General features: G+C 40.8%; 1 protein-coding gene across 7 annotated transcripts in view; it reads left to right on the top strand.

The window, feature by feature from the left end:
* DOCK10 (dedicator of cytokinesis 10) overlaps positions 1-15,164 on the top strand; it is a 304,771-nt gene that overhangs the window by 122,813 nt on the left and 166,794 nt on the right. For all 7 annotated transcript variants that reach the window (XM_070385816.1, XM_070385833.1, XM_070385802.1 and 4 more), the window contains exon 2: positions 4,462-4,581. In XM_070385816.1, coding sequence (XP_070241917.1) covers positions 4,462-4,581 — 120 coding nt within the window. The remainder of the gene's footprint in view (positions 1-4,461; positions 4,582-15,164) is intronic.

The raw sequence follows: 15,164 nt of genomic DNA on the forward strand, positions 1-15,164 counted from the left end.
AGCACTGGAATTCTGGTTCTGGAGTGCATGTTACACTCTCTGTTACATCTCAGCTTATATATTCATATAATATATTCATATTCATATAATATATTCATATCTCCCTAAAACAAGGCTGGGTGGTCTAGATTCTTTCTTGGATTCCGGAGAAAGGTCTAGGTTGAACATTAAGTCACTGGATTTTTTATGCATCACATACTTCAAATGCTTAGATCTTCAGTCTCTAAGTACTTCTATACTCATTTGATTTTGAATTATAATTATGAAAATAATTCAGATCTTTGTGATGGAACACTGTGTTCCTGAAATTAGAATTTTTAGCTAAAGCATGGACAATGCTTACTTGGACCAGTAAACAGCTCCTGGCAGCCTTGGTTGTTACCAATATGGCAAGTTTACCAATTGCAAGGCTTAAACTTGTGCTGGTGTTCCATGAGAAGTTGTGGAATAAGGAGCAGGGAAGAAAGCATTTGTTTTCATGACAGGAGCCCATTCTTCTGATGTGAAGTCGAATTGGAAGAGAGCTGTGGGTTTGGAGTGGGTAGACCAAACAAATGTCTTCATACCATATCAGGAGAATAGCCCTATTCCCACGGCGGTATAGCACCGGCCCTGCCACATAATAATGGGCACTGGTGGGTGCCTTTTCCCATGCCTCGAGTGATTTTTAGAACAGCTAATGAAATTCATTACTCATTTGAGAGGAAAAGAGTAAGAGTAAAAAGCGCTATAAAAATCCAATCCAATTCAGAGTAATCTTGGCACATACCTTCTCCCAGTTGGTGCATTTCCAAAAGCAAGAAGCACATTAAATTCAGGAGGGACAACCCAACCATTGTAAAGCTATAAATCTATGCTGCTCAGTTCCCAGTTTCACTCAACGTCTCTGTAAAAGCAGTAGTGAGAAATTAACTGATCCCATCATCCTTGTATACATCTGTCTCTTTGACCAAAACACAGAACCAACAGCTCTCTTGATCCAGAGAGAACTATGGATTGCATAACCTGGATTCTCACCATCACAGATACAGAAAGCATCCTTGGCAAGTATCACCAAATCTCAGGCTCCAGGTACTATGGACGGTATCAGGATTATTTTTATGTATGCTAAGTCACTTCAGTTGTTTCCGACTCTATGCGACCCCATAGACGGCAGCCTACCAGGCTCCCCCGTCCCTGGGATTCTCCAGGCAAGAACACTGGAGTGGGCTGCCGTTTCCTTCTCCAGTGCATGAAAGTGAAAAGTGAAAGTGAAGTCACTCAGTTGTGTCCAACTCTTAGCGACCTCATGGATTGCAGCCTAACAGGCTCCTCCGTCCATTGGATTTTCCAAGCAAGAGTACTGGAGTGGGGTGCCATTGCCTTCTCCGATTTTTATGTATAAACCTCATATATTCCAAATAATTAAACATTGAACATCTTGAATATTACACACCATTTAGCACATTTTCTGGAAAGATGGGATTTTACTTATCCCGCAGAGTCCAAAATTTGATAAACTGTATGAAGCAGAGCTGCTAGGCTTTGCAGCCCCATGTCAGGACAACCTCGGTGCAACATTTTAAACAGGAAAGGTTTAATAATGTCATTCATTAATTGTCTGACATGTCAGAGCCTGAAATGAATAGATAAAAATATACCTTCCAACAGATGCTTACAGGCAATGCCATTTATTGTGTATATTAAGAAGAGTTTAGGATTTAGTTTTCCTGTGGTCTTATTAATAACCCATGATTTGTGAATTTTGATTTTCCTATTGTACTACTTTATGTGGGATTAATTTTGGATAGAGTTTGGACCCTAGTATAATTAAATAATAGATAAAAAGATTATCTTCTTTGAAAGATATCCTTGACATGGGGTTGTTTATTAATGCTCGAATTTTTGACTAATGGGAGATAAAATTAGATGGATAGTGAGAAGATTATAGAAGACCTTCTAGAACATCCTTATGTCATTTGCCTTAACCAATAAATTGCCATGTGCACCAAACCATGCTCTCACACTCCTGTTCATACTGGTGTGAAGAAGGGAGAGAAAAGAGAAAGTGTAAGTAGTCACATCCTGAGCTGTTGGTGGAAGGACATGAGACACTTGAGCTGAAGAAAGTGAGGAAACAGGATGTAACCAACCAAGTTGATGGCAGAGATAAGACACCCTAACTCTTCTATAATGCATTCTGTTTTACTTGCTACATTTCCTACACAAACAGATTATTGGGGGAAAAGGGAAGAAGTTCCAGAATAAGCCAGGTATTTCAAACTTGAAGGCTTATTGGGGCAACTGGCAATGTAAATCTGACATTATGATACAAATGAACTTAGTTACAAAACAGATATAGACTCAAAGGCTTAGAGTACTTATGATTAACAGGGGGGGAAAGGGAGAGGGATAGGGATAAAAACAGATAACCCTTGAGATCCTACTTATAGCACAGGGAATTCTGCTCAACTTTATGTAACAACCTAACTGAATCACTTTGCTGTACACTTGAAACTAACAGGACATTGTTAATCAAATATACTCCAATATAAAATAAAAAGTTAAAAAAAAAAATGCGACATTGTAGGGTAAGAGGCGATAGGTTATTGAGGACTATTGCTGACCTGTAATGATATACCACTACTCAAAGACACTCAAAACAAACTAAAAATATAATAAGTGAGCCAAAAGCAACATCTGGAGCCTACATTTGCCTCTTGAGCTATCAATCTCTGCTCCTTGGAATTAATTTCCTGGGAAAATAGGCAATTGGAACTTAAAATAAGTCTAAAATAGAATACTCATATCAAAAGGCAGGGGAAAGATGCAAGAAGGACTTTTTTAAAAAAAATCACCCATCATACCATAGTATCTCTGTATCTTCTACTTGAAAATTCTTTCACTAAATAGATTATGTCAGGCAACTAAATTTCTTCTTTTCTCCCAGTTCCACACGGAGTTCTGTATTTTCATTTGCTAAATCAGCAATCTTAATTGAAGGGCCCTTCCAGTGTGAGTACTCATTTTTCATAGTCCTCAGTTTACTTAAGCATTGTAGAATGGGTTTGGTTTGACTGTAATGCAGAAAGCACATAGAAATCCTTGTTGTTAGTCCACTGTGGTACATTTTGTTTTGTTTGTATTTGGAAAAAACATTGACTGCTACTTTGAGGAGCTCATTAGCAATTACTAAAATATCAGTAACAGTTTCTGGAGCTTTACCAGTACAGATCTTCCAAAGAAGGCTCTAGAAGTTAAAGCTAAATCTGTGGCTTTGCAGAGTAGGGAGGCATGGGGTTGATGGGAAAGGGTCTATTGATGTCATCGACATGGCCAATGAAACAAATTTTTTTTCTCATTTTTGAGGAAAAGGGGGCAACAGAGGATGAGATGGTTGGATGGCATCACCGACTCCATGGACATGAGTTTGAGCAGGTTCCGGGAGTTGGTGATAGACAGGGAGGCCTGGTGTACTGTCCATGGGGTCACAAAGAGTCGGATATGACTGAGCGACTTAACTGAACTGATGAGACCACTGTAGCATGCATATTTTGGCAACCACTCTAGCTTCCAGGAGCCCCCAAATAATCCAATCATCTCTTTTTATTTAGTTTGTATGAATGCTTCATCCAAGGGCTAAGGGAACTCAAACTGTGTCCTTGGTCTTCTGTAATATTTTATTCTTTATTTTGGACTCCAAGTTTCTCACTTTGTGAGTTCTGTTTGGGATAAACACATCGACCATAGAATGAAATAACCACCTTCCTCCCACTGGCATTTATCTCTTGGGCAGCTTCTCTGAGGGAAGTGCTTTTCCTTTGACTTCAGGACTATAATGTGATGAGATTATCTGGCTATTTTTTTCAAACTCTTCTCCATTTTCACCACACTGTATCCATAATAATTGTGTTGTTCAATTTTACTAGAGAATTACCTAACTTCTGTCTATATCAGCAAAGAGGCTTAGAGCCAAGCAATTAATCCTGATATAGGATCCATGTTTCAGTGACAACTAAGACAGTCTGTAATACTTTGATTGCTAGCAAGGAGACAGTGTTTTGAAATAGACCCAAGTAGACCTCTCAAGGAAGTATCTAATCCACCAAAAATGATGATGATAATCATAATACTAGAGCAAGTAAGCAGAAGGCCTTTCTTCACATTGACAAAGATCAAGTTTACCCAACTGTCTACTCCAGGGATGTGACAGGGCTGAAAACCATGTGCATGAGGGGCTCGGTGCCAACAGCTTAAGTCACTGAATGAGATGTCAGGTATGTCAAGATCTCATATTATTTCAGATCTGGAAATAATACTTCTGTGGCTTTGCTCCAGATGCCTGGAGTCTCCCTGACTCCCCTGGAAGGACTGCACAGTGTCAAAGCTTTGATGGTTGTAAGAAATGAACTCCAACCACATGTTGAGAAGAAGCGAGATTTTACATGTCGGTGGTTAATGTGATATTTTCTTTGTCTACAGCAAGAAAAGCCTCGGCTTCTCGAGCCTTTGGATTATGAAACTGTCATTGAAGAACTTGAAAAGACCTATCAGAATGATCCCCTTCGAGATCTCCTGTTCTTCCCCAGTGACGACTTTTCAGTAAGTGTTGTCTTTTCAAGCCGTCCAAGTACAGAAGGGCCCCACAGGGTGATATAAGATCCTCCCAAATTGGGTCACTGTCTTTCCTTATAGACTTGGGGAGCTCAGCCCTCTTCCCGTGATCATCCTGTATCACCATCATCACAGAGGGAACTATCATCATCATAGTAATGTCTCTATCATCATATCTGATGATAGAAAGTGCCCAAGGGCCTTCTAATATTGGAAGATTGGAGGCTCAGTGATACAGTGGCCTCTTGGGATGGGAGGGGCATGGGGTGCTGCCTGGCTCCAAGTGGTACTTGTATCCTTTGCAATATCTGGGTTTCTCACCACTTACCTGGCCTCGCAGAGCACTTTCTCCCTTAGGCCATTTGTAACTGGAAGCTTCTAAGCAACTGTAACCAGCCAATAGCAGAGGTGGGAATCTCCTGGCACAAAAGATACAATTCTTTAAAAACTTCACCCTTAATCTTGGTTGTCCTTTGTTGAGTGTTGTGGACAAGGAAAGGGAGGCAAGTGTATCTTCATGGAAGGGTTTGTAATCTGAGACATGTCTCCTTAAGGACAATGATCACAGGCACACAGAGGGTAGTGGAGTGAATGAATAAAAAGGAGATTCATGTTGGAGACACGCACAGTAAAATTATGGATGATGAGCACCCAAGTGTCCCAAACATTCCATCTCTGATCAACTAAAACGTGTTTAAATTATTAATGAATATCTATATAACAGAGATCTCAATGGGCAGATAGCAATGTTTCCTTTTTTTTTTCCCTAAAAGTAGTCTTAAGCATTACAAACCTGATCATCTTAAAGTAGATGAAAAGGCAACTTCAAGGTAACCTTGAGAAACAGCCATTGTCCCTGGAAGCCTCTGACAAGTTGCTGGGGCCCCAGGGCTGACACTTCCTCATGCAACCTCAAACCCCCATTCCTTCTTGTGTCTTTGGGACAAATCTGGCTTCTGGCTTCTAAAGGTTCATTTTTTTCACATTTATCCATGGATTAATTAAAAAGTAGATAACTGGAAGTCAACAATTTTCTGTTCCAAGTACCAAGAGTAATGGGAGAAAGGAGTAATGGGAGTAAAGGGGTAAAGTAATGGGAGAAATCTGTAGGCAATAAAAAGAAACTCTTCCAATCTGTTTTTTGGACTTTTAAATGTTTCTCACTTGAGCATTTGACACATTTAAGAGAGACTTATCTTGGGCAGAAATCTCATTTCCGTGGTCAGATCAGGCCACGGGGCCTGAACTGCTAGCACAAAGTTGAACCAAGTTTCGCTTTTTAATTCCACATCCTCCTTTTCTTTCAGACCAAAGGTAAACCTTGATGAACAGTCTCTTTTTGTCATACAGCATACACAAAACATTGACACTGGGAGCCCCTTTTCTTCTAGCTCTGTTATTGAGAAATATGTCAAAAGCTACTCCAAGTTCCCCCAACTCAAGAAGAGAGTAGAGGGACTTCCATGGCAGTCCTATGGTTAAAACTTTGTGCTTTCACTGCAGGTGGCATGGGTTCAATCCCTAGTCTGGGAACTAAGATCCCACATGCCATACTGTAACGCCAAAATAAATGATATAAAATATATATTTTGAAAAAGAGAGTAGAGGCATGTGGGCTTCCCTGGTAACTTAGCTGGAAAAGAATCTGCCTGCAATGCAGGAGACCCCAGTTCGATTCCTGGGTCAGGAAGATCCCCTGGCGAAGGGATAGGCCACTCACTGCAGTATTCTTGGGCTTCCCTGGTGGCTCAGATGGTAAAGAATCTGCCTGCAATGCGGGAGACCTGGATTTGATCCCTGAGTTGAGAAGATCCCCTGGAGGAGGGCATGGCAACCTACTCCAGTATCTTGCCTGGAGAATCCCCATGGACAGAGGTACCTGGCAGGTTACAGTCCATGGAGTCACAAAGAGTTAAACACAACAAAGCGAATAAGCACAGAGGCATATAGATGCAATGTAACATTTCATTCATTTGAATTCATTTTTTGGCATCTTTCCACATTCATTTAAACAAAGGCTGATCTGATTACATCCTTCACTATCCTTAATACTGTAAACAAAGGATATCATAACATACTTTGTTGTTTTCCTGAGGTAAACATTTCAATAAATACACAGTTCTTTCATCTTGTACTTGCTAAAGACCCTTCTATGACCACCCCCATTGCCTTCCAAATGAAGTGTTTCGCAAGGGATTTTCCAAAATCCGGTACTCACCAATTTCTCAAAACCATGCTCTTCGTCCCTTACCGAACCCCCCTACCCTGTCATACACAGTCACCCTCAGTCCCAACTGGGGTAAAATACTAGCACAGTTCTGAATGGAACACTCTATCACTCTCATGAAATGTCCTTCCTTTATTCATTCAACAAATTACAAACTCTAATACCAAATGCTAGATATTAATCTCAGAATGGGAAAATAGCAGTGATTAGGCAGAAATTACCTTGTTTTAATGAAGCTTGCCTTCTGGTAGAAGGAATCAGGCAAAAAAAAAAAAAAAACGGTAAATAAATTAATTAGCAAGATAATTTGGATAAAGACAAGAGTTCTGTGAAGAATGAACAGGGCCAAGTAATAGAAATAATGAGGAGAAGAACTAAGCTAGACTGGATGCTCAAGGGCACCTCTGACAAGCTGACATTTGAGCTGAGGTCTGAATTCCCAAGGAGGACCAGCCCTGCTAAAAGCTGAGACAGGAAGGAGGCTGTCAGGCTGCAGGAAGTTGCTGCAAAGGCCCTGGAGAGATCTGAGATTGAAGAGCGGTATGGGTGGACCAGAGGGTGGTCAGAGGTCAAGCAAGGACAAGGTAAGACATTTGCGTTTTATCCGAAAGGCAAGTGGCAGGTCACCGGAGTGTTTCAAGAAGGGCACCACATGACCTGGTGCATGTCATTAGAAGCTCATCTGGTCTGTGCAGGGAAAACACATAGCAGGTATAGATGAAGCTGGGAGTGTAAACGGGAGCATAGATTGCAATTAGCAGGTGCTCAAGAGACACTGGACGCCACACTCTTATCAGAAAATATCATATTAGACAAGCAGCTAAATTTTCATTTGCATGAAGCAGTGTTTTGACAAACAAAAGGATAGTGTTGAATATTATTACATCAAGTTGCCGGCTTTTGAACAATATTCAGATGAATTGTTTTCTCTCGTTCCTACTCTACAACGCAGGGGTTGAAAAACTATGGTTCATGGGTGGCCTGTCACCTAAACTTGCATGTCTCATAACTAAGAATGGTTTTCATGTTTTTTTAAAACAGCACCCTATTTTATTTTCTTCAAAGAATTTTGTTAAATAGTTGAAGGGGAGAAAAGAATGTTTTATAATCTATGAAAATTATATGAAATTTATATTTGGGTATCCATAAAGTTTTATTTGAACCCAGTGACCCCTTTTCATTCACCTGTTGTCAGTGGCTGCTTTCATGATATGGCTGCAGAGTTACAACAGAGGTACAGCCCAGGCGGCTCCGTGGTAAAGAATCCACCTGCCAATGCAGGAGACGCAGGTTTGATCCCTGGGTCTGGGGGATTCCCCAGAGGAGGAACTGGCAACCCACTCCTATATTCTTGCCTGTAAAATCCCATGGACAGAGGAACCGGGTGGGCTACAGTCCATGGGATTGCAAGAGTCAGACATGACTGTCCACAAGTACGAGCAGTAATTGCAACAGAGAGAGAGGGCCCTAAGGGATTTACTATCTGACCCTTTACGGAAGAAGTTTGGGAATCCCCACTATACATTACAACCTCATTTGTTTTGGGGGTTTTCTCCTCTCCTTCTGTGTAAAGTGAAAAGTAAAAGTCGCTTAGTCGTGTCCGACTCTTTGCTACTCCATGGACTGTCCATGGAATTCTCCAGGCCAGAATACTGGAGTGGGTAGCCTTTCCCTTCTCCAGGTGATCTTCCCAACCCAGGGATCTAACCCAGGTGTCCCGCATTGCAGGCAGATTCTTCACCAGCTGAGCCACAGGGGAAGCCCAAGAACACTGAAGTGGATAGCCTATCCCTTTTCCAGGGAATCTTGCCGACCCAGAAATCAAACCGAGGTCTCCTGAATTGCAGGCGGATTCTGTGTAAAACCCTTCCTTAAATGCCCTCTGCCACTGTGTGCTCCATCCACAGTCTGCATCACATTCAGAGGTGTTGCTCAGCAACAGCAAGGCTTCCGTTTACCTGGCTAGGGTATCATTTCCCAGGCCCATCCTTGAGTGGTGGGTAAGGATTCTCTGGGCTTCCCAGGTGGCTCCTCAGAATGAAAGGAGGGCAAGCAGTCCCAAGCTCCCCACTCTCCTTCCAAATGTCCTTTCCGATTGTGCCTTATGGCTGGAAGAATCCAGCTCACTTCTGTGTTTCCACGTTACCAAGCACCCACACTGCAGCAGACATGATTCATCACTTGGTTTGTTTAATCAATATTTATTCAGGACCCACGAGGCGCTGAATATAGAATAGCACTTCCTAGACAAGAGAGACTGACAAGAAAAACAAAAGCCCCATGTTTAAGCAGTGTGTGCCCTAATATGGATGAAAACTAAAGTCGATTAAGAATGCTCATGGTGAAGAAATAACAAGAGACAAGGGCTTGATCTGGTCCTCGATACCCCTTAAAGGAGATAATTTTTTACCAAGGCAGTATTCCATGTACACTGCTGGCCCAAGCCATTATCATCCTTTTTCATTTGTATCCCCAGATATAGTCTTTGACTGGTCTTGCTGCATCCTTCTTTGCCTTGCTTTGATTTATTCAAAGGAAGCTTTCGGAAATACAATCAGATAATGCCATGGACATGGAACAGTGGACTGGTTCAAAATTGAGAAAGGAGTATGTCAAGGCTGTATATTGTCACCCTGCTTATTTAACTTATATGCAGAGTACATCATGTGAAATGCTGGCCTGAATGACTCACAAGCTGGAATCAAGATTTCCAGGTGAAAGATCAACAACCTTAGATATGCAAATGATGCCACTCTAATGGCAAAAAGTGAAGAGGAACTAAAAAGTCTCCTGATGAAGGAAGAAAGCAAAAAAGTTGGCTTAAAACTCAACTTTCAGAAAACAAAGATCATGGCATTGTTCCCATTACTTGATGGCAAATAGATGGGGAAGAAGTGGAAACAGTGACAGATTTTATTTTCTTGGGTGTCGGAATCACTGTGGATGGTGACTGAAGCCTTGAAATTAAAAGACGCCTCCTCTTCCCTAGTGGCTCAGATGGTAAAGAATCTACCTGCAATACAGAAGACCCAGCTTCGATCCCTGGATCAGGAAGATCCCCTGGAGAAGGAAATGACAACCTACTCCAATATTCTTGCCTGGAGAATTCCATGAACAGAGAAGCCTGGCGGGATATAGTCCATGGGATCACAAAGAGTCAGACACAACTGAGTGACTAACACTTTCACTTTTCTCTTTGGAAGAAAAGATATGACAAAGCAGGACAGGATATTAAAAAGCAAAGACGTCACTTTGCTGACAAAAGTCTGTAGTCAAAGCTATGGTTTTTCCAGTAGTCATGTATGCATCTGAGAATTAGACCATGAAAAAGACTGAGTACTGAAGAATTGATGCTTTGGAATTGTGCTGCTGGGGAAGACTCTTGGCAATCCCTTGAACAGTAAGGAAATCAAACCGGTCAGCCCTAAAGGAAATCAACCCTGAATATTCATTGGAAGGATTGGTGCTGAAGCTGAAGCTCTAATACTTTGGCCACCTGATGTGAAGAGCTGAGTCAATGGAAAAGACCCTGATGCTGGGAAAGAATAAACGCAAAAGGAGAAGGTGGGGACAGAGGATGAAATGATTGGATGGCACCACCACCAACTCAATGGACATGAGTTTGAGCAAACTCTGGGAGATAAGGAAGGACAGGGAAACCTGGTGTGCTGCAGTCCATGGGGTCACAAAGAGTCAGACACAACTTAGCAACTGAATAGCAACAACAGCTGTGCTGCACTTCTAGTTAAAACTTTCCAGTGGTTTCCCATTGCCTTTAGAGTCAAATCCAACTTCTCATCTGACTCCTGATGTTGCTGAGTACTTATCTTCCAGTCCTGTTTCCCTCCTAGCATTCTCTGTGCTCACTGAACCTGCCAAGCCCACCTGCTCTGTGGGGCCTTTATGCACCCTGCACAGGGACTTCCTATCTTTCATTCATGATTCAGTTCAAATGCTACCTCTTCAAAGAACCATCCTTGATTTCCAACCTACATTACCCCACCCCCACCCTGTGTCACTCACATCCCCTGTTTGCTTCTCTTTATAACACTTACCAGTGCCTAGAAATATCTCAATTTGCTTTTTCACTCCTGTCACATGTTTCTCACCATCAAAGAGTAACCTCAAGCAGGAATGTCCCTGTCTTGATCATGGTGAGGCCCCCAGCAACTGGAATGGCACTTGGCACCAAGCAAAGAGAAAATGAATATTTATTTCATGAATTATCTTTCAGACACATGTAGACTTTTAATTTTTTATTTATTTATTTTTGGCTGTGCCATGTGGCATATGGGAGCTTAATTCCCTGACCAGGAATTGAACTCGCGTCCCCCTGCATTGAAGCAAAGAGTGTTAACCACCGGATTTGCCAGGGAAATCTCTTAGGTTATTGTTTTAGAATATAATTCTGAGTGCTTTTAGGAACCAAAAAGGCCATTCTGAAATGAAATTTGAGAATAAAGAGAATGAAGTCATTGACTTTGTTGAGATCACTAATATGCTACTTTCGTCTTTGACACATCTTAACCTTAAAAAAAACTGCACTAAGATCATAATCCTCTTCCCCAGAGGCTCATTCCGTGCAGTTCACTGACCAGCACTTAGCCGCCATCAACAAAGGCTGATTTCCTCCCTATAACACCGTGTACTTATTCACTAGCTGTTACTAGGCAAGGGAGAAATCAATTCATATCTGTATTTTAAGTACCCAACACAACATCTGGCTCATGGGCGTTGAGTAAAGATTGTTGAACATTGAATTAACATAATCTTCTTCTAGATTAAGACACCAAAGTAGAAGTATTTTCCTCTTTCTTGGCCCATGAGGTAGAAATACTTCCTCTGGTGTGTGGGTGCTGGACGCAGGCAGTGTGATCTTCTGCAGTGCTTGCATCATAATGGTTTCTTGGAATAAGCAGTCTAGATGTGTTTATTAACTCATTCATTTCAAAAACACGTATTCCTTCAATAACTGTGTTTGCTACTCTTGTTTTTCTCATCTTTCTTTTTGAAACTGGTAGTGATAGAAACTGAAGACCAAAAAATGAAGAACTTAGTCACCAAACTGTGGCTTCACAAATAGGCAAGGAGAGTAGGGGAAAAAACAAGAGCTAAAGAACAGTTTCAAGGACATATTGAATCATATTGTGGAGTGATTCCATTGAAGGAGAGGCTGATACAAAAAAGCAGAACAAAAAAGTGAGAAAGCCAGAAATGAGTTTCTTTCTGAGCGAAGGACACAGAAAGCCTGAAGTGGCATCATTTCTAGGAGATGTAAAAACCTTAAAGAAGAAAGTTCAGGGGTTCGAAAGCAATACCGATGCTGTGGAAAGGCCACCCTATCACCTGTATTTCCATCTTGCCCACCCCAGCCACACTGCTGTTTCGTCAGTTTCCTGACCCAGTTGTCTGTGAGCTCTGTTGTAGACAGCAAGGACACCAACAAGACCAAGAAGCCGGCTTGAACGGTTGGACTTTCAGCTCTGGTCAGTGGCATTCTCAAACTCGTAGGTTTACATTACACTCCAAAATAGCCTGTTGAGAGAGTTGACATGATCTTCTCAAATCCTTTCTTCATATCAGTAGTTCAGAATTAGAGTCTCAGGGCTGACAAATACATCCTGCATTTTTTATGACTTATTAGCAGAACTTAGTCAGTTGTGATTTAACATTTGTTCTTTCATAGAATGTTTTTAGCTATAAAAAGCAGCCTGGTATGTGGGGACTTCCATGCTCAACCACATGGGTCATTTTGTCAGAGGAAGCAGAAATACAGACCTTAATATGTCTTAAATGGAAAAGCAGAAAAGCTATGAGTGTTTATTTTCTTCCTCTTTTGTCTCTTACTGAGACACAGCCTAACATTTTATAGGAATGTCAACCTCTTTTTAATCCTTGGTTTCTTAGCCTGAAATCAGACTTTAAATGGCTCTTGGTGTTCATGCAAGAACACTGTGATCGAAATTTAAAAGCTAAGTAAGAGTCTTTGTCAAACTAGATTATTCTAAGTTAGAATATTCCTCTCATTTACAAGCTAAGGAAGCTGAGATTTGGAAAGGCTCTTGTTCAAGGATATAGAGTAACTATGACGACAGAAATCAAGCATAAGCACCTTGATTTTTGCTATAGAGTTTCTGTCGAAACAGCATGCTCTGAGCCAACTGCTTCTTATAAAAATAAGGTGCATGATTTGGGAGAAATATTAACCCCCTGAATCCCACAGTGAGTGGTACCATTGTAGTATTGCAGAGAAGGGGTTCTAGAGGGCTTACTTCAATTCAGTAAAGGATATGTGAAAATGAGACTGCTCTGGACTTGATTGTGCTAGGAATATATGTCCATATAAAGACTTTTGTAGGAATATTCATAGCAGTATTATTCATAATCCAAAGTGGAAGCAACCCAAATGTTCATCAACTGAAGAGTGGATAAACAAAGTGTGGTATGTCTATACAATGGAATATTATTCAGCCATAAAAAGGAATAGAGTACTGATACATGTTATAACATGAGTGAACCTTGAAAACAACCCAAACGTCCATCAAATGAAGTGGATAAACAGTGTGGTATATCCATACAATGGACTAGTATTCAGCAATAAAAAGAAATGAAGTACTGATACATGTGGGTGAACCTTGAAAACATTATGCTAAGCAAAAGAGGCCAGTCCCAAAAGAATACCCGTGGTATGATTTCATCCACATGCAATGTCCACAGTAGGAGAATCCTTAGAGACAGAAAGCTGGTTACAGTTACCTAGGGCTGGGGAGAAGGGAGAAAGGGAGTAACTTCTAGTAGATATGGAGTTTCTTTTGGGGGTGATGAAAATGTTCTAAAATTAAATAGTGATGATGATTGCATAATCCATGCATAGACTTAAAACTACTGAGTTCATTTTGAAAGGGTGAATTTTATGGCAAATCAGTTATATTTCAATAACACTGCTATTTTAAAGATAAGGATGTTTTGAGGTGTTAAGATAGGTGTGATGTAGGTGGTCAGAGACAGGATACAAAAAATCATAAAAATATATGTCTGCATTCAGGTACATCATTCTTTAAAAAGAATAACAATATACCAGAGCCACAATAAAGAGCATGGCAGTACATTTCATTTGTAGTAATATTTTATTGCCAAAGGGGATTTAATGTGGCTTGCTTACAAACAAACAAAACCACACATGTGAAATGACTGGCTGAGTTAATCACTAGCAAAGCTTATGAATCTAAAATATTCTATAGTTTAGCTGCAGACTTCATGGGTGATACAGACAGTAAATGATATAGTTCAAAGAAGAGAAGATGCATGATGGATGAATTAGAGAGAATTTTCAGAAGAACTGATATCTATATCAAGCCTGAGATTAGGAAAGAACAAGGTAAAAAGATTTATGAAAGGAGAAGGAAAATGGGCAAGTCATGTGTAGGCATGAGCCCAGAATGAAGGAGAAGTGTGAGCAGCCATTGGAAATGATGCCATGGCGAGTGGCTGTGGGGGATTGTCTTGTGTCTTGCTTCTGTTTGCTCCCCCATGAATCCTTGTCTGCAGGCCTCACAGGGATCAGGCTGTTCCCCTATGCTTCCTGGAGAGTGAGCTCAGACCACAGCCTCTGAGTCCTTGCCGAGGGCAGACCCCAATGCAATACTATCTTTCTATTGTTGGAACACTGTGATCTATTAATACTCAGAGTTTTCCATACATAAAATGTACTTCCTTGGAGGAGGTGAGACACATTTTGGAGCCTAGAAAATGAAGCACAGAAAAAAGGAAGTGACTTGCTCAGTGGTTTGCTTGTCCAAGAGTAAAAAGGTTTTGAAACAGATTTCCAAAGTTCCCTAATTATATACTTAAATACTATGGTGGATGAATCACCAGGCTTGACCTGGTTGTTTGATGACGAGGGTCCAGTTATGGGCAACTGCTCACCATTTGTGCATTTCCCATACAATTTAACTTTAGCAAAGCAAGAAGGACCTTTCCCTGAAAGCACATTGAAAGTATTAATGTGAAATGCTCACCTATTAAAAAAAAAATTAAAATCACAATACTCTTCTGAATGGGGTAAAAATGTATTTCAAGCAACAGATGTAGTGTTAAATGTCTGCTCTCCTAGGATAAAAAGCAGTATCAGTGTTTTAATTTGAGAAATTTAGGTGAAGACTACTTTAAAACACATGCTTAGGTTGGAATTGACATGAAGTATTAGTTAATAGTCCTTATTGAGGGGATTGTTGACTCCTCAAGCTCCACTGATGGGTTATTCTAAACACCATCATTATTGTCCACTGTTTTTGAGCAGCTGGGATCAACAACGCTGTCAAAAGAATCTTTGCTCAACTCCAGG

The sequence above is a fragment of the Bos mutus genome, chromosome 2 (assembly GCF_027580195.1).
Source record: "Bos mutus isolate GX-2022 chromosome 2, NWIPB_WYAK_1.1, whole genome shotgun sequence".
In the NCBI taxonomy this organism is placed as follows: Eukaryota; Metazoa; Chordata; class Mammalia; order Artiodactyla; family Bovidae; genus Bos; species Bos mutus.